The sequence below is a fragment of the Telopea speciosissima genome, chromosome 5 (assembly GCF_018873765.1).
Source record: "Telopea speciosissima isolate NSW1024214 ecotype Mountain lineage chromosome 5, Tspe_v1, whole genome shotgun sequence".
Taxonomy (NCBI): domain Eukaryota; kingdom Viridiplantae; phylum Streptophyta; class Magnoliopsida; order Proteales; family Proteaceae; genus Telopea; species Telopea speciosissima.
Genome location: NC_057920.1, coordinates 18,111,864 through 18,131,487, shown reverse-complemented (window position 1 = coordinate 18,131,487; position 19,624 = coordinate 18,111,864). Strand labels below are relative to the sequence as shown.

The following is a 19,624-nucleotide window of genomic DNA, read 5'->3' as shown; positions in this document are numbered from 1 at the left end:
ACTCGACCAATATGGTCTCGACAGCCACCGGCGCACTTGAAGGATTACCACTGCCACGCTTCTCAACTCCAATCATCGCCATCCACTGCAGGTACTCTAAGCCCTATTGATTCCTCTTTATATTATGATAATCTCTCTCCTTCTCACCTTAAGTACATCAAGTCTTTATCTTCTCACATAGAACCTACCAGCTTTGCCAAAGCAGTGTCATCACCCAATTGGAAGAGAGCCATGCAAACGGAAATAGAGGCGCTGGAACAGAACCACACATGGTCCCTTGTGCCTTTACCACCAAATGTCAAACCCATTGGATGCAAATGGGTATACAAAATAAAACGTCATGCTGACGGTTCCATTGAACGGTACAAAGCCCGCTTGGTGGTGAAGGGTTACACACAAACTGAAGGTATTGATTTTCATGAAACGTATGCTCCCGTTGCCAAGCTCACTATTGTCCGTGCTTTACTTGCCATTGCCGCTGTGAAAGACTGGACACTTCACCAACTGGATGTTAATAACGCCTTCTTACATGGCGATCTTGACGAATTAGTTTACATGAAATTGCCACCTGGCTATCATCAGAAGGGGGAGAATATGGTTTGTCGCTTGAATAAGTCTCTTTACAGTCTCAAGCAAGCATCTCGAAACTGGTTTGCCAAATTTTCTACTGCTCTCGTGGACCTTGGTTTCACTCAGTCCAAGTCTGACTATTCTCTCTTCTTTAAAGGAACAGGATTGAATGCTCTGTTTGTGCGTCTATGTGGACGATATTCTGGTTGCAAGGCCAACTCCAATGCCATATCGGCCTTAAAAGCAACTATCCAAAAACAATTTCGCACAAAGGATCTCGGCCCTTTGAAATATTTTCTTGGTTTAGAAGTGGCCCGCTCAAAGAAAGGGATATTTTTAAACCAAAGGAAATATGCACTTGACATCATCTCTGATATTGGACTTACTGGTGCCCGTCCTGCTGAGTTTCCCATGGAGCAGAATCTAAAATTGACAACCACTGATGGTGATTTACTGCCTGATGCAACACGATATCTCCGCTTGATTGGGCGACTGATTTACCTTACCATCACAAGACCCGATATTGTCCATACTGTGAATCTCTTAAGTCAATTTATGAGCCAACCACGGCAGCCCACATGGACGCTGCAACTCGTTTACTCCGTTATCTTAACGGTTCCCCAGGTCAAGGTATCTTATTGTCTGTAGATAGCTCCTTGTCTCTTCAAGCCTACTGTGATTCCGATTGGGCAAGTTGTCCTAATACACGCCGTTCCACTACGGGATATTGTGTTTTCCTAGGATCAAGTCTAATCTCTTGGAAATCAAAAAAGCAACACACTATCTCTCGATCCTCTGCAGAGGCCGAGTACAAGGCCATGGCTGTTGCAACCTGCGAATTGATATGGTTGACTTCTCTACTGCGAGATCTTGGTGTCCAACCACCTCGACCCATTACTTTATTTTGTGATAATCAAGCAGCCATGCACATTGCGGCAAACCCAGTGTTTCATGAACGTACAAAGCACATCGAGATTGACTGCCATATTGTTCATGACAATATCCAAAATGGGCTGCTTCAAACTCAATATATTCCCAGTGCGGCACAGCTAGCCGACATCTTCACCAAATCCCTAGGCAAAGAATTGTTTATATCACATAGATCCAAGTTGGGGGTTCTTAACATTCACCGCCCAACTTGAGGGGGAGTATTGGACTTAATTACCGGCTCAAATCAAGTCTCCTAGCTGTGTAGATATCATTCTTATCCCTCAATCAATGGGATCTCATACTCTATATATGTAATCAGTCATAGATAATAGAATCATCCAATTATTCACTATCAACTTTACATTTTCATCACTTATTTGCATTTTTATGGTTTTTTCTATTTTATTTTATTTTATTATTTTTAGATTTTTCTAAGGTTTCTCTAGGCATGTTTTAACCTTAGAGGTATTTTGGTAATTTTTTCTATTTTTTTCATATTTTCTCATATTTTCAACATGCTAATTAGTGTTTAATCATGTTATTTGGTCTTATTGTATTTTTTGAAGTCCTCTTTTAATTTTGCATGCATCCATGCACTATGTTTATGATTCGTCGTCATGTTGCATGTTCGTTTTTCTTGTGTTATATTTTATATTTTTCCTTTGTTTTAAATTTTGTATATTAACCATTACCTTACAAGCAGTTGCTTTGCGTATATGGTCCTAAGTTTTTATTTATGTATTTTACTTTCTTTAGTTTTTAAGGTGTTATATTTTTAGTTTAGCCAAGTTAGGAAGATTAGTTTAGCCAGGTGGTTCGGAGTGCCTAACACCTTCGCTGGACTGTAACATTGATCCGTACACAGATCAATAGTTCGATCAGTCCCTATTGGACTGTCTGAAGTCATTCTTTTGTTTTGTGTGTCCAAGACCCTTCTCTAGGTGGTGACTCCCAATTTATTCCCTCTCTACCCAAAGAGGTGAGGTAGAGAGAAAATATGCCCCCAATCAGCAACATCTATTCTTACAGAGTGTGTCCGCCCTCCTTTAACCGCTTCATTGTGCTGCTAGGGTGCATTAACTCGTTGAATACCCGAGTTGAATTTCATTCAATCAGCTAGCTAGGGCAAAACAATTGGCACCATTGTGGCCAACCTCACTACTCAAGGAACAATCAATGTAGAGGCATACCCCAAGGGGGCAACTTAGTTGACAAAAGACCAACTCCTCTTTTTTATATATGTATTTTACTTTCTTTAGTTTTTAAGGTGTTATATTTTTAGTTTAGCCAAGTTAGGAAGATTAGTTTAGCCAGGTGGTTCGGAGTGCCTAACACCTTGATCGTAACATTGATCCGCATACGATCAATAGTTCGATCAGTCCCTATTGGACTGCTCAAGTCATTCTTTTGTTTTGTGTGTCCAAGACCCTTCTCTAGGTGGTGACTCCCAATTTATTCCCTCTCTACCCAAAGAGGTGAGGTAGAGAGAAAATATGCCCCCAATCAGCAACATCTATTCTTACAGAGTGTGTCCGCCCTCCTTTAACCGCTTCATTGTGCTGCTAGGGTGCATTAACTCGTTGAATACCCGAGTTGAATTTCATTCAATCAGCTAGCTAGGGCAAAACAATTGGCACCATTGTGGCCAACCTCACTACTCAAGGAACAATCAATGTAGAGGCATACCCCAAGGGGGCAACTCAGTTGACAAAAGACCAACTCCTCTTTTTTATATATGTATTTTACTTTCTTTAGTTTTTAAGGTGTTATATTTTTAGTTTAGCCAAGTTAGGAAGATTAGTTTAGCCAGGTGGTTCGGAGTGCCTAACACCTTCGCTGGACTGTAACATTGATCCGTACACAGATCAATAGTTCGATCAGTCCCTATTGGACTGTCTGAAGTCATTCTTTTGTTTTGTGTGTCCAAGACCCTTCTCTAGGTGGTGACTCCCAATTTATTCCCTCTCTACCCAAAGAGGTGAGGTAGAGAGAAAATATGCCCCCAATCAGCAACATCTATTCTTACAGAGTGTGTCCGCCCTCCTTTAACCGCTTCATTGTGCTGCTAGGGTGCATTAACTCGTTGAATACCCGAGTTGAATTTCATTCAATCAGCTAGCTAGGGCAAAACAATTGGCACCATTGTGGCCAACCTCACTACTCAAGGAACAATCAATGTAGAGGCATACCCCAAGGGGGCAACTCAGTTGACAAAAGACCAACTCCTCTTTTTTATATATGTATTTTACTTTCTTTAGTTTTTAAGGTGTTATATTTTTAGTTTAGCCAAGTTAGGAAGATTAGTTTAGCCAGGTGGTTCGGAGTGCCTAACACCTTCGCTGGACTATAACATTGATCCGTACACAGATCAATAGTTCGATCAGTCCCTATTGGACTGTCTGAAGTCATTCTTTTGTTTTGTGTGTCCAAGACCCTTCTCTAGGTGGTGACTCCCAATTTATTCCCTCTCTACCCAAAGAGGTGAGGTAGAGAGAAAATATGCCCCCAATCAGCAACATCTATTCTTACAGAGTGTGTCCGCCCTCCTTTAACCGCTTCATTGCGCTGCTAGGGTGCATTAACTCGTTGAATACCCGAGTTGAATTTCATTCAATCAGCTGGCTAGGGCAAAACAATTGGCACCATTGTGGCCAACCTCACTACTCAAAGAACAATCAATGTAGAGGCATACCCCAAGGGGGCAACTCAGTTGACAAAAGACCAACTCCTCAAATAAGAGGTCCTGAGTTCAAATCACCTTGGGGCCTATCCCCATCCGCTATCCCCCCCCCCCTCCCTTATTAAAGCAAAAATGTAGAGGCAGTGGCCTAGGAACTGACCTGAGCAGTAGGCACCGATGCCTCAGCACTAGGGGTGGCATTCTTTGTCACGAAACCTAATTCAAGAAACCATAGTTCCATGTCATTATCAATAAGACTGTATGTGTCACCATAAAATATTTTATGAAATCTGTTGAAAAATAATAAAAAAAAAAAAACTGTATAAGCATTTGAAAGGGGAAAAATATTTTACTCATATGTAATTCAAAAGTTGGAAAACAACATCCATTTCAAAATCTAGGATGTTTTACTAAACTAATGATGGCAACATAATCTTTAGTACTCTTGGCATCCATGGATGAAGTGGAGAGGTGTGACCGGAATACTGTGTGATCGACCCATTTTTTTAAAACTTAAAAGGAAAGTTCTACAGGGTTGTTGTCCAACCTGCTATGATGTATGGGGCGGAATGTTGGACAGTTAATAAGTGCCATGTAGCGAAGCTATGTGTTGCATAGATGAGGATGTTAAAAACTGAAGGATAAAGTGAGGAACGAACGTATTAAAGTTGATGTGGAAGTTGCCCCAATCAGCGACAAGCTTTGAGAATGTCATATGTGGTGGTTTGGCCATGTGCAACGGAGGTCCAAAGATGCCCCAGTAAGGAGAAGTGATCTGATTCCTGTTGTTGGTGAAGCCTGATTTGGTCCAGAAAATGCGGTTGAGACCTTCGGAGGGCCGTTTCGGCCTCGAAACGACCTCGGAATGCCAAAAAATGACGTGGAGTTGCATTGGGCTCATCAAGATCTTCGAAATGAGTACTTTTGAGCTGTGTTATGTTTTGATCCGGCTCAGGTTTTTTGGCATTTTTTGGGCTAGGGGCATTTGTGTACTTTTTGGGGATAGGGTTTTCTTATATATTGTTCTTATCTCTTTGAGATAGAGTTATGAAGGTTTGCAACATTTTTAGAGAAAATAGTGAAACCTGTTCTACTACTCGGCCGTGGACATAGCTTCCATCTTGGAGGTAAATCACGTAAATCTCTGTGTTGTGCGTTGTGTGTGTTCTTTCTATTTTCGTTTTTCTTCTACAAATCGCCATTCTGGGCATTGTTTTCTTAACAATTCCAATTGAAGGAACTAAAAGAGCTAGCTAGGGGAAGGGCTAAAATAACCATAGGTGAGGTTGTGAAGAATAACATGCATAGTTTGGGTCTTATGCCAAGTATGACCTCAGATAGAACCTATTGGAGGACAAAGATCCACATTGTCGACACCATGTAACTGAGATTTCTTAATTTCCTAGGCTATCCTCTTTGCTCTTACTTTTATGTTTCATTTTTCATTTCACTTTTCTCATCTCATTTTTTCATTTTTTATTCTTCTTGCTCTTACTTTCATTTCCCTTTGTGAGGACCTCAGTTTTCCCTACTTTGTTTTTGAAAAGATTCATGTAGCCAACCCCATTTAATTGGGATAAGGCAAAGTTGTTGTTGACTCTTGGCACCCATGGAGGACTCCACAATCATCAGATGCTAGATTCTTTTTCTCACTCAGTCAATGTCCAACTGAAAAATAATAATAATTCAATTGATGGAAAAAAAATGAAAATTTTAAAATAAAATTTATAAATAGTTATTATTTTCACTTAATAATTTTAGTGCAAAAAAACACAACGTTGTGTAGAAGCCTTGATAAGGGAGATTCGTGTAGAAATCTCTACTTAAGGAATATGCATAGGTTCATCCACCAGGAACAACCCCCCCCCCCCCCCAATCAAAAAAAAATCAAAAATCAATGGGCATTCAGTTCTTTACTAAATGTTCTGATCTTCTAAGCTCCTCTTAAGCTCAAGTCAAAGTAAACTACAGCATCATGGATGGTAAAAATAATGCAATTTGCTGCTCAAACAAGACAGCTGATATACCAAATCAAGGCCACAACTTGATATTTCTGCTCAACATTTACTTGGCAGATAGATTAATCATCATGGAATCCTAAAAAGCTGTTTATGATCTTGGAAACTGGGGTAGCATCTCCTGGTGGGTAAGGAACAAGAGAGTCCAGTATCATGCCTGCAATAGTCTGGTAGAGCATTTGAGGGCGAGCACAAAGTAGATGTTTCCTCTTTGCAAGTTCTTCAGCCAACTCACTCTGATGGTTGTCCATCAAATCCTCATTAACTACCACGATTAATGGTTTTCTCAGCCTTAGTGTCTCAAATATGCTTCCTGACCCTGCAGCATCACCAAAACTAATTACTTGATGAGGTGCTAATGAGGAACATTAATTTGTTGACACTGATACAGCATCAATGTCAAGCCTTCGTGCAATTATGACAACTAATTCTTTTTTTTTTTGGGTGAATATGACAACTATTTCTTAGTATATAACAAAGTTGGAAACTCAATCCTTAAATTTTCAAGGTAGATGCTCATGTCTAATCTAAGCAGATGAGGTTTAACAATGACATGAAGAGCACTTATCACCATCTTAGATCTATTTAGAAGTTAGAACCAGCAAATATCATATCCTTCAGGTTCATAATTTTTGCAGCTCTGGTTGCTTTGTATTCTACAGTCTGAAGAGGATTAGGATACCCATATCACTTGAATTTCTACTGCAAATATGAGGCATAGCAATGGTTTGATTGTAAACCACTGTTAATGAGGGAAACCATGAAGCATGTAAATGCTGTATAACCACCAGATGCATAGACCCAAAAAAATCAGAATACCTTCCATCAGTCCATCAAAATTTGCCTAGTGAGGTCTAATAACTTGAGATTTGACTCAGGCTCCAAATGGCATGAAAAGTTATTCAGGATCAAACTGGTCCTGAGGTTTGATTGTGAGAGACAAAGTTGGTGTAGCCATTTTTTCTAAGATATTGGTTTGTATTGAAGTAGTCGACTGACTCAAGTTCCTAATTTTTGCAGCTCTGGTTTCTGGTATGTAATGAAGCCTTGAATATACACTTGTAGCTTAATGAAAACTTTGTCTATTAAATTATTAAATAGTACAAAAGCCTTTGAAATTCCGGCTACAAAGACTTATAATACTGAATACAGCTTGATGCCTCCTTTATATTTTGAAAGTTAATTGTAAATGGGTACTCTTTAAAGCAGGCACTAACATAAATAAATATATAAAAGCTGCTTTCTAAGATTTGAGATGGTGGAATCATTTGATTAAATTAATTTCACTGTTCCAAAAATTACTACTAGGCTAACCTTCAAGTGTTCCCATTCATTACCTCTGCCTCCCACCCCACCCCACCCCACCTCACCCCACCCCCCCCAGTTCAGTCAACAAGGAACTAATAAACGAGGGCACTACTTGTTAATTCTGAAACTTTAAGACACTGATCAAATCGACCAGCTCTCCTCTCTCCCTCTCAATGTAAAAATTGAAAGGGTAACTGCAGGTGTTCCCATTCAATACCGCCACTTCTTCTGGTTTCATGCTTTAATTTCCTTGTTATTTAAAAAAGAAAAAGGCACAGAACAAATATTCAAAAGGTGAAACAGCAAGTTTACTTGAGTATCCAGTCTTGATTTGTCTGTTACTAGGACTGAATTAAAATATTCACACCAATACAACACCAGTCCAGTAGTATATCAGATATAACAGGACACAAATACGATCATATCAATCTCTTAAGCAGTTACGAAGTATTAATATCTTACCTGCATGGCTGATCACAAGAGATGCTGATCTTAGATGGTCTACAATGCTTGGAGAAAATGTAAAGTACTCTACAGCCAAGGACCCATCTTCTCCACAAGACTGCACCATAAGATAAACAATCAGGAAAGTTGATTCAACTGTGTGTGTGTGTGTGTGTGTGTGAGAGAGAGAGAGAGATGTGCAACCATACAAAAAGAAGTTTTAAAGTGGAAGAAATGGACTACATGAAAGCCTTTACTGGAAAGGACCAATATAAAAAGCAGCAAAATAAGGTTCTTCGGGAAGAAGAGCATGGTGCAGGTAAGAAATCAAACTTCACAGTTCAGAAATTCTCTTCTAAAGAAATATGTGGTTCATCTAATGACAATTCTGGAACACAGTATCATCATACCCAGACCCAAATGGACTGTTGAAACAGTCAAAACAATTATTTGTCACTTAGCCTGCTTTACTACATCACCACAGAAAATGTTTAAAAACAGATGAAAACCAATAGTAACCACCTGGTTTTCGTTACATGGATAATCTAGATCATTTTGAGCCAATTGGGCAGTTCTGAGAAAACACCACAGAGACAAAATTATACTAAAAAAATGAGATAAGAAGATACTTTTGACATTTTCTTTTTGGTCATTACTTAACATCTAACCATGAAATGGTTATTACGGTAAGGAAAGTAGAGTTAATCCATAAATCTACTTGATGAAATGGAGGCTCTCCCTCAGCACCAAAACTTGCATCCTGTCACACTCCTTTCAACCCAGTCTCAACAAGCTAATATCTTAATCCTCATTAAAGGATCTCCCTTTTTGGAGTTCACTAGTTTATTTGGTGGATGCCTGCACGGCCATCATAACACACACTGATGTGATCCGGGTTCCAAACCCTTAAATTGGGTCGCTATGGGCCCACTAAGGTGAAGAAATGGAAGTTTTGGAGCCCTTTTGGGCATGACAAAAGAATAAGGAACTCAATGGTAAATAAATCTAGAAGGGGGAGGCCTTTTCTGGAATTCAAGAGGGCGAGTGAAATAAATGGACTTTGCAAATACAGGGGCTTTGATGTTGTTAACCGAGGGGTCTGTTATGTAACTTGATAGAAGGGATATTCCCTCTAATCGAGATATATGTTTGGGGTTCCTATTATAATTAGGATTAGTCCTAGGTTTATTTCTAATTTCTAGTTCTGATTCCTAGTAGCATTAGGAATCTATCTTTGTAATTTCTTTCTACTATAAATAAAGCTTTGGGGGGGGAACAACTCAGGTATTGAGTTCTGTTTCTAAGTTCTTCCCCTTTCTCTCCCATCTCTTCCCTTCTCTTCTCTTCATAGATGCTGGTTTGCTTTCTAGTTGAGTTTGTTACATGGTATCAGAGCGATGAAGAAGAAGAATGGGATGCTTCGTTCTTCAATTCCTCCATTCTTCTACTCTATCCATCACCGATTCAGATTAGTAATTTCTGGTTTTCTGTTCAGTTATTCTTCATGTTCTAGTTGTTGGAAGTTTCTGTTTCTCACTGTTTACATCTCAGTTTTTAAATTGAACTTCAGATTTAGAAATCGTATAGTATTCTAAACACCCCCATGGTTTCATTCGATCCTGTTGCTGTTTTCTTAAGTCCTATTTCAAGTTTGATTTCTAGTTCTGCTCTATTTTATGATCAAATTTGATTTTCTGTTTCAACTTAGTATTCTTATAATATTTTGCTGAAATCTATTGGCGTTTTAATATTCTTTAATTGCTGGTTTGAACCCCATCAGATCTGCCACTGATAGTCACTTCTGAATTTCTGTTTTAAAGAATCTTATTCCTAACATGATACTGTTATAACTCCGGATCAGACCATTGGATTCGACTCAACTTTTAAGGACTTATTTTTGGCAATACTTTGGACCTTCGACCAGAAGTTTAAGCCCATCTGTGTTTTTTATTCTTAGTTATCAAATTTCTTCAACTCTGGTTTCTAAACCTGTCACTGCGATTCTAGTTTCATTGGAAATCTGAACCTATTCCCTTAGGCTTCTAGAAACCCATCAGTATGTCTATCTTTTTACTTATTAATGGCATCATTGTCCACTAGATACACAATATGGAATTAATGAATTTGGGAGGTTGAAACGCGTGCTCTCTAATTCTTTCCTAGTTTCTCTTTTTTCTTTGCTTCTTCTCTATTCTCCTTTCCAAACCATAGATTCCAGATTTTTTGCTTAGTCAACTCTTTTGACATTACAGTGTTTTAAAACCTGGATAAATCAGAAGGATCCGAGTGCCCCAAGGCATGCTTTAGGGTTATTTTTGCTATCGACCTGAAGTATTTTAAAGCCCAAAAAGAGCCAAGTATTGGTTCTTTTGCTTGCTCAACCACAATGTGAGACTGTTTTTTCCCTTTTTTTTTTAAGCAACAAAAGGAATATATTAATTTATAAATAAAAAGTCAGAGAAGTACAATGCCCCATAGTACAAAAGGGTAGTGCACTAGTGCCCAATCCCAAACAATAACAAAATACAAAAGAGAAGTCCCACTCTATTGTGGCAAAGGGATAGAATTCCCTGAAACCCAACCAACCATTGCTACTCCTTGCCTAGATGAAAATTCAGCTGTCATTTCTGGATCTAGGTTTCCATCTGAACAAGCATTTCTTTTGAGTAACCAGATTCTTAATGCATTTCAAGACATGAATGAACCTCCAGGGACCCTCTACACCAGATGCAGTCTAAGCAATTTGGTAGTTGAATCACCCTCCTCATTCATGTTGTGAAAGCCTTCCCTCAAGGCAACCTGTAATCCCATCTTCAATGACAGAAGCTCAGCTCTGATGGGAAACAGTGAGGCTGTTTAGTGTGGTTAATTTCAGAGTGATGTAGATTGGACCACTCGAACCAGCAAGAACCTAGTCACAAAGTGGACCAGGTTCATGGGGAGTATCGAGCTAGCCAGCCATGGATGGACTAGCTAACTTGTGGGGTTTAATCTTTACAGTTTTAGTTGCTTTCATTGAGTCCTAGTTCCACTAGGATAGCTTGTTTATTTCTAATTTTTATATCAATTGTAATTAGTAATAGCTATTTGTTAAGTTGTGCTATTGCAACCTGTTGGTTGTGGGTTCAGAACTTGGAAACAGCCTCTCCTGCATAACAGAGGGTAAGGCTACGTACATTTGCCCCTCCCAGACCCTGCAGTAGCGGGAGCCTCGTGCATTGGGCTGCTCTTTTTTGTAATTAGTATACTTAGCTAATATAGTTTCCTATTCATACTAGGATTTTGTTTCAGTTATTATAAATACAATGTAAGGCTCTTTGGCCAGATATGATTTGGGATTTTGGAATAAGATTGAGTTGCCTTGCGCATGAGGTCTATGAGAAACAGCTGGGGTGAGAAGCCTACAACTTGAGATAGGTTCTTGTTGATTGGGGGGAATAATGGCTTGTGACATATGTCCACAGCCTACTTTATTTAATAGACTAGATAATGTTCTAGAATAGGTACAAGTACAAGAATACCCCTAAGGGATAAAGTAAGACAAAATTACCCCTGTGCCCAAATTACAACACTCCCCCTCAAGTTGGTGCATAGATGTCAATCATGCGGTGCATAGATGCCAATCATGCCCAACTTGGAAATAATTGGATGAAAAACTTTACTAGATAAGCCTTTAGTGAACACATCTGATGTAGACAAGAAAAGTCTACTGCCAGGGTCGATTCTGGTTCAATGGAAGGTAAAGAAAAGGGCCACGGTTAGGGGGTTTGATGGAGAGAAAAGGTAGCAGATGAGAGGGGAATGAAAGACAGGTTTTGATGAAGATGATTAACTTACTTGGTGAATGGTTAATGATGAATGGAACTTGATAATGTTAAAAACAAATAAGATAGTTTTAGACAACTAGAGTCCCACTAGTGTCTCAGCCATAGGAGTCCCACCTAGGCCACGCTTTAGGACTCCCACCCAAGCAAAGCTTGATAAACTCACAAGCACTCTTCAAAGAGAAGAGGACAAATATTTTTTCTTTAATTCTGGCTGCTGAAACAGCCTCCACGATTTTAGTATTTATAGGGGAGGAAGAGGTGAAACTACCTCTTGGATACATGCACTAAACATTAAATGAACTGTTGGAATTCCAAAACTTAGTGGGATTCCAACACCTAGAAATTAACCCCAATACATAGAAAATAACCCCAAGAAATAATATAAACTTGTTCCAAGACTTTGGAACTACAAATAAGGAAAATATTAAATCTACCTAGTAATATAAAAAGACACCTAACTAAAAAACAACTAAATATAAACACTAAATGGTGTCTAGGAATTTTAAAAGACACAAGAACAAATTCTAGTCTTTTGGGTAGGGGTGTCAATGGGTCGGGTTGGGCCGGGCCTGCCTAAACCCTGACCCTGACCCAACCCTGGCAGGGCCAAGAAACCCTCAACCTTGACCCGACCCTGCCAGGGTTTTCCCTGACCCGACCCTGATAGGGTCGGCAGGGTCGGGTTGGCCCTGATTGACCCTGTCTTGACCCTATTTTGACCCTGTCTTGACCCTGATTGATATATATATCAAAGAATATATCTAAAAAAAACCTGAAAAACTCTTTAAAGAAGAATACGAAGGAAGGAGAGAGAGGGAGAGAGGGACTTGATCAAACCTCATTCTTTAGCTTTTGGTCAAAAGTTTTAATGAGGATCATTCATTCAACAGCCACCAGAGCTTTTGACTCTTCTGGGTTATTAAGAAATTATCTAGACAGGGGACCTTGGTGGCATTGAAATAAAACTATAGAAAACTGTGTTAACAGACCAAACCATTTTTGGGAAATTCCAATTTGATTTGGTTTTTTACGCAAAAAAAATTATATATGTGGAAAATAAATCAAATCTACAGTGGGTTTTACTTTTCTTAGGCTACTTGTGTTGAAAAGAAAGTTACCTTCTTTACTAGTGCTAGAACTCATTGTTGGACTATATAAATCTTGATTTGGCTGTATAGCTTCAATTCAACTATATTGAGCCCTTTTGTGTTTGTAATCTTTCTTTTAAGTTTGTGGGTTTCTCTCAAATGAGAGTTGCTGCTATGTCTTCTCCATCCAAGAGTGGATCCAGTTATGGTGTAGAAGATAGTGAAGAAGACACTCTTCTCATCCATTACATTTCTCATCATGGTGAAGGTCATTGGAATCTATTAGCTAGATGTTCAGGTAAACAAACAAACAAACAATTGTTATCCCAAGTCTAAAGCTAATCAAGGAATTGATCAAGACAAATAGATCACAGAGAACATGCATTCAAAGATTTAAAAAACACTAAACACAGAAGCTGATCAAAAGAGATGCATTTTCAGATCTGAGTCCACACAAACACACGAAGACCACCCCATATGAAGTACTAGCAGCAGTATTGCGAGGATGGGGAAAGGCCCAAATAAAAATGAAGTGATGAACATTAGAACATACCTTGATGCGAATCTGGGAAGGAGGAACCGAGGAAGAAGAAGGCTGCTAGTCGTCGTAGTCGAGCGGCGGCTTTCTCAGTTTCTCGTGGATGAAGAAGAAGAATGAAGGGTGAAATTGTGAAAACGAAAAGGGAATATGGGATTAGGGTTATCACTCTTATGGGCATTTTGGTATTTTCAGCAATATAAATGCTTATAACTAATTCAGGGTCGGGGCCGGGCCGGGCCGGGCTAGGGCCGGGCCGGGCCGGGCTAGGGCCGGGCCGGGCTAGGCCCGGGGTCTTATTCCCAACCCAACCCGACCCTGCCAGGGTCAGCCAAAATCTCAACCCTGACCCGCCCTTTGGGCTGGCAGATCAGGGTCGGGTCCGGGCAGGCTCAGGGCGGGTTCGGGCGAGTTCGGACCAGCCGGGCATTATTGACACCCCTACTTTTGGGGCCAAACTTAACTACCCCAAGAAGTCCACGGTTTGGGCTGTAAAGGCCAGTCTTGAATTCAGTCCAGGCTTGGACTGGTCTTGATCTTGGACTGAAACTTGAACCTGCTGGAACTAGTCTGGGCCTTCGGCTGCTGCTGGGCTGTGGGCTTGGACTGGGCCTTTTTTGATGGGCTGGTTGTTGGATCTGAAGGATGCTCTACATCAACATCTGCCAGCTACTCTGAGAATGTGATAAGAGGGACACAAATGATGCCTTGTTCTAACTTCTCCTTGAAGAAGTGACGATCAATCTCAATATACTTTGTCCAATCATATTGAAAAGGGTTGTGTGCAATACTAATGACCGACCCTGAAGCCAGAAAAGTTCACAAATACCGTGGGCCATAGCCCTAAACTCAACCTCTGCACTAGAATGAGCACCATTGTCTGCTTCTTGCTGTGCCAAGTAACGAGGTTTCCACCAACCACAGTACAGTATCCGGAGGTGGAACATCTGTCATTAGGAGAACCAACCCAATCAGCATTAGTGTAAGCTTCGATGCGCAGATGATCATGAGAAGAAAAAAGAACCCCTCGACTAGGAGCAAACTTCAGGTACCTCAAGATCCTATAAACAGCTTCCAAGTGTCCAAAGTAAGGATCAGGCATGTATTGACTGACCATACTAACAGAAAATGCAGTGTTTGCCCTAGTATGAGAGAGATAAATCAATCTCCCAACTAATCTCTAATAACCCCCTTTATCCACAAGTTCACCATCCTTTTGCTTGAGATGAAAATTTGCTTCAAGGGGGATATATGCAGGTTTGCACCTTAACATCCTAGTGTTAGACAAAAGGTCGAGTGTATACTTCCGTTGAGAAAGGAAGATACCTCAATCTGATTGTGCAGCCTGAAGTACCGTAGCTTTCCCAGATCTTTAATCTCAAATTTTATGCCAAGGAAAGTCTTCAACTGAGCTATTTCACTAATATCACTTCCTGTAACCACGATGTCATCGACATATACAATAAGAACAGTAATCAGCTCACCATTCTTCTTGATGAACAAAGTATGATCAAAATTACTTTGTTTGTAACCCACAGACATCAGGGCTTTATGAAAGCGCCCAAACCATGCTCGAGGTGATTGCTTCAACTCATACAATGCTCGTTTTACTTTGCATACCTTGCCATGAGTTTTCGGACTAGAGAATCCAAAAGGGACATTTATGTATACTTCCTCTTCAAGTTCCCCATGCAGAAATGCATTTTTCACATCCAGTTGCTTCAACTCCCATCCCAAGTTAACTGCACATGAGAGAATCACTCGAACAATATTTAACTTGGCTACAGGAGCAAAGGTCTCCTGGTAATCAATGCCAAATGTTTAGGTGAAGCCCTTGGCAACCAATCGAGCCTTGTATCTGTCAATAGTACCATCCATCTTCTGCTTCACAATGAACACCCATTTGCATCCCACAGGTTTCTTCCCCGGAGGAAGAGTGACTAAGTTCCATGTCTCATTTTTCCCAAGTACCTTCATCTCTTCCACCATAGCAGCATTCCAATTTATCAGCCAAAGCTTCCTGCTAGTGCTTGGGAATAGAAATAGCTGACAAGGAGGAAACGAAAGCATGAAAAGAAGGTGAAAGAGACTCATAAGAGACAACATTAGAAATAGGGTGTAGAGTGCAAGTTATAACAGGTTTACGGATGGCAATAAGTAAATCAAGTGTAGGATTAGAAATAGGAGAAGACTCACCAAATGGAAACTGTGTAGGACAACTTGGATCAGGAGGTGACGATTGGAGTGGCACAGTGGTAGTGGTGGTGGCTTCATCTTGCTACCTTTTAGACTTGGAGTGAGTGGCACAGTGGTAGTAAATCTTCTATGAGCAATAAATCGGCTAGGCTAAAATAGACCTTTTTGGTTAAATTAGGGCTAGGGTTTGATGGTAGGGTTATGCTAAGTTGATGTAGGGGAGACTTCTAATAAAGGTTATGTTAAGTTTTAATGGTGGGAAGTATGCTAGAATGAATCAGCAGCTAGGTTTGATTAGGGTTATGGGTTTTTTAAAAGAAGCAAATCAGGGAATCTACGGTTTAAAGTGGTCAACTAGGGTTGGGGCTTGGATCGAGTTCCCCTTAGGGTGAGGGGAGAATTCGATCCAAAATTGGAAGGGTTTTTATGGTTGAATTGGTTTGGCCATAATTTAGGTTATGGAAGAAAGGTTTAGAGATGGAGGGAATACTAGGGTTTGGTGGTTTAGAGGATTAAGAAGAAGAAAGGTTGAGGTTGGGGATGATTCAACTCACTGTAGTTGCAAAATTTCTTGGGCAGCATCTTGAATGGTTGAAGATCCTTGAATAAAAACTCGAACTTGAACTAGAACTTGAAGAGAGCTTCAAAAGAGAACCAAAATAAGCCACCTGGGTTTCCCACCGGAAGGTGTCAATCGGATCAAACACTAATTCCTTCAACGAACCACCCGGGCTTCCCACCGCAAGGTGTCAATCGGATCAAACACCAATCCCACTAGACTTGATCAAACACAAGACAAATCTTCAATGGAAGAGAGAAAAATAAAACCTTTTCATTATCAAAATACGTGTTCAATACTTACCTCCCTTACAACCTTATATAAACTCCTACACTAAAAAGGAAAGGCCTAACCCAATCCTTAACCCATTAGGTAACTTAAACTGACTAGGAAACTGAAATAGACTCAAAACAGAGTTCTAATCCAACCCCACTAAACATTTAAAAGAAAACTATTAAAATCACTTAAACTGAACCAGTGGTTGAACCGGTTCAATTTATGAACAAAAACACCAAAATAAAACTAAGTATGGAACTAAAACAACTAATCCCATATGCAATCCTATTACCCACACATTAGGTCCATAAAAGTGACTCATTACATAGAAAATCCATGGGATCAAAAGCCCAACATGTATATAACCCAACCCTACACTTATTCCTAAGCAAAAAAGCCTAGTTTGGTGATGAATCTGCATCAGGGTATCTTCCTTTCTCAACTCTTGACCTTCTCGCTGAAACAGGGATGTTAGGTTGTCGCCCATCTGAGACTCCTATTGAAGCTTAATGGTCATCTCTCATGTAAGGATGGTGAACCCGTTGATCGGGGTCGATATCAGAGGTTAGTTGGCAAACTCATTTACCTTTGCCATACTCAGGCTGACATTGTCTAGTCAACCAGTATATACATGACCCTTACTCCACACACTTGGAAGTTGTGTTTCGTATCCTGTGCTATTTGAAGTCTCCTCCAGGAAAAGGGGTCTTAAGTATTCTCCTCATGAACATCTTCGTGTTGCAATTTACTGATGCAGATTGAGCAGGATCCCTTGATGATCGTTGGTCAACTACTAGTTATGAAACCTTTGTAGGTGGTAACCTTGTTACGTGGCGCAGCAAGAAGCAGGTTGTTGTTGCTTGATATAGCATTGAAGCGGAATTTCGTGCTATGGCTCATGGCATTTGTGAGTTGTTATGGCTCAAGAGTCTTCTACAAGACTTAGGAGTTTGTGTTTCATTGCCAATGAAACACAATTAGCTATTGTTGTTACTAAAAGCAGCCATCAACATTGCTCACAATCTAGTTCAGCATGATCGTACAAAGCATGTGGAGATTGACCGTCACTTTATTAAAGAAAAATTAGACAATGGAGTTATCTATATTCCTTTTGTTACATCTAGGAACCAATTAGCTGATGTTTTTACTAAGGGTTTAAATAATAAATTATTTCATCCTATTGTGTGCAAGTTGGGCATGCATGATATATCTGCACCAACTTGAGGGGGAGTGTTGTGATTTGGGTATAAGGGTAGTTCTGTCTATAGGGATATTCCCAAGGATATTTCTGTACTTATACTCTCGTGTATCCTCCCTATTAGGGTTTTACTCATTATAAATAAAGGCTGGCCTTTGTCATATTGACAAGCCAACAATCCCATCAATCAACAAGGATAAATCCAGCAATAAACTAATCCAGTGCGAGATATAACCTCAATTGAGAAGCTTTGTGTTTTTACAACAATTAGAGATAATAAAATTAAGGGAAAGAGAACACTACCTAGGCGTGTGAGGTGCGCTGGCCCTGGACCCAGACACAGGGGCACGCAAAATGACCACTGTGCCCCCAGGAAATTCCGTCTTTCCATGGGGGTGCGGCGGTCATTTCGCGTGCCCTTGTGTCTGGGCGTAGGGGCAGCGCACGCACGCGCCCAGTTAACATTCTTCTCCCTAAAATTGCTTCACTATAATCTTTGGAAGCAGCAAGAGGTGGTGATTAGTGTCGTAGTAAGACAAAAATGAGGTAATATGTGCATTGGCAAGACATAAATCACAACAATAATTGTATGGGACACTGGCTGAAAGTTAGGATCTTTCTTTGTTTATCAATGTAATGGACCTCTTTTATAAGCCTAAAAGTTAGGATTTAAGGGGGTATACGGGATTAAGTATATAGAAAAGATTGTGCGAGTCTCATGTACTGTTAAGTAAGTTGATTTAGTCAAGACTGAGTCCTTATTAATTAAGTATTTTGTGTCTTAATGTTAGGTCAGGCTATTTTAGTTAGCATCCTTTTTTCTTATTTGTTTCTATTTTGGAATAGTTTCTATTTTCAGATTAATGGGTTCTCAAGTTTAGGAATTTAAGACTGTTTCTAATTTCTGAGTTGTGATAAGAATAGAAAGTTGAGGGGTTAATTAATCTATAAATTAGTGGTCTGATACGCTATGGAATGCAATGAATTGATAATGGAATAAGTAAATATTTAGTTTAATTTTGAAGTGGAGGTTGGTGCCTCTCCTTTCTCTCTCTCTCTCTCTCTTTCTGCTAGAATCGCTGTTCATGGGTACTGTTAAAACCCTTGGAACAACCCTCATATGTGTATTCTAGTTTGGAAACTATTAGTCTCTAACAAGGGTTGGGCGAGGGATCTCTCTCTCTTTCATATGTGTATTTTAGTTTGGAAACTACTAGTCCCTAACAAGGGTTGGGAGAGGGAGAATGCAAGGCATAAAAAAAAAACAAGAAGAAGAGAAGAAAAATCCAAAAAAGTACCTTTGTTGGTACATACGATCCACGACCCATTTGAATGAGAAGCTGGGTATATCCATTCTTTAACAACTGTTCTTTAACTTCCTCGGAGTCAACTGCTCTAACAAGAGCATCGAAACAAGTTGTGCCCACAGTCACAAAAACTATCCTTGTCTCCTTTTCACTGCCATTAGCTTCTCCCATTTATTGTTGAATGGATCTTTTCAAATACAAAATACTGCCCATGTTTTACAAAAAAAAAACACACTCAACACCATATGTTCCAAAGAATGAACAGGATCATCAAATTCTGAACAGTAATAGAACTTTGCTAACTTGTAATAAAGAAGAAAGAAAATCATCCCATAAGTCCATAGCAGGGATTATGCAAACCAGTAAAGAAAAAGTAACCAATGGATCAAACTAACAAACTAAAATTCACATTTATGCCACTCATGAGTCATGACCATAGTTAGCAAATTTGGACTCGGGAATTATTCCGACGGAGAGTTATTCAGAACATTTGTTTTGTTAATTTAAAATTTTGGTAGAAAAAAAAGGGAAAAATAAAATTCAGGATCAGATTCAGGAATTATTCATTTATCGGAACAAAAATTTTCAGGCAAAAATTTTGGAAATTATTTTTTAATATTTGTGGTACATGTTTCACATTAACAATCAAATATCGTATGTCCATAATATACAAGTGATATAAAAA

At 39.6% G+C, this 19,624-nt stretch overlaps 1 protein-coding gene across 1 annotated transcript; it reads right to left on the bottom strand.

Annotated features, from left to right (window-relative positions):
• Positions 1-6,095: 6,095 nt before the first annotated feature.
• Positions 6,096-19,172, bottom strand: LOC122661045 (UDP-N-acetylglucosamine transferase subunit ALG13 homolog). The gene is made up of 3 exons (XM_043856348.1): positions 18,931-19,172; positions 7,969-8,068; positions 6,096-6,517 (listed from the first exon to the last, which is right to left on the bottom strand). The coding sequence occupies exons 1-3, from the start codon at positions 19,108-19,110 to the stop codon at positions 6,261-6,263; spliced, it is 537 nt and encodes a 178-aa protein (XP_043712283.1). The 5' UTR covers positions 19,111-19,172; the 3' UTR covers positions 6,096-6,260.
• Positions 19,173-19,624: the final 452 nt, after the last annotated feature.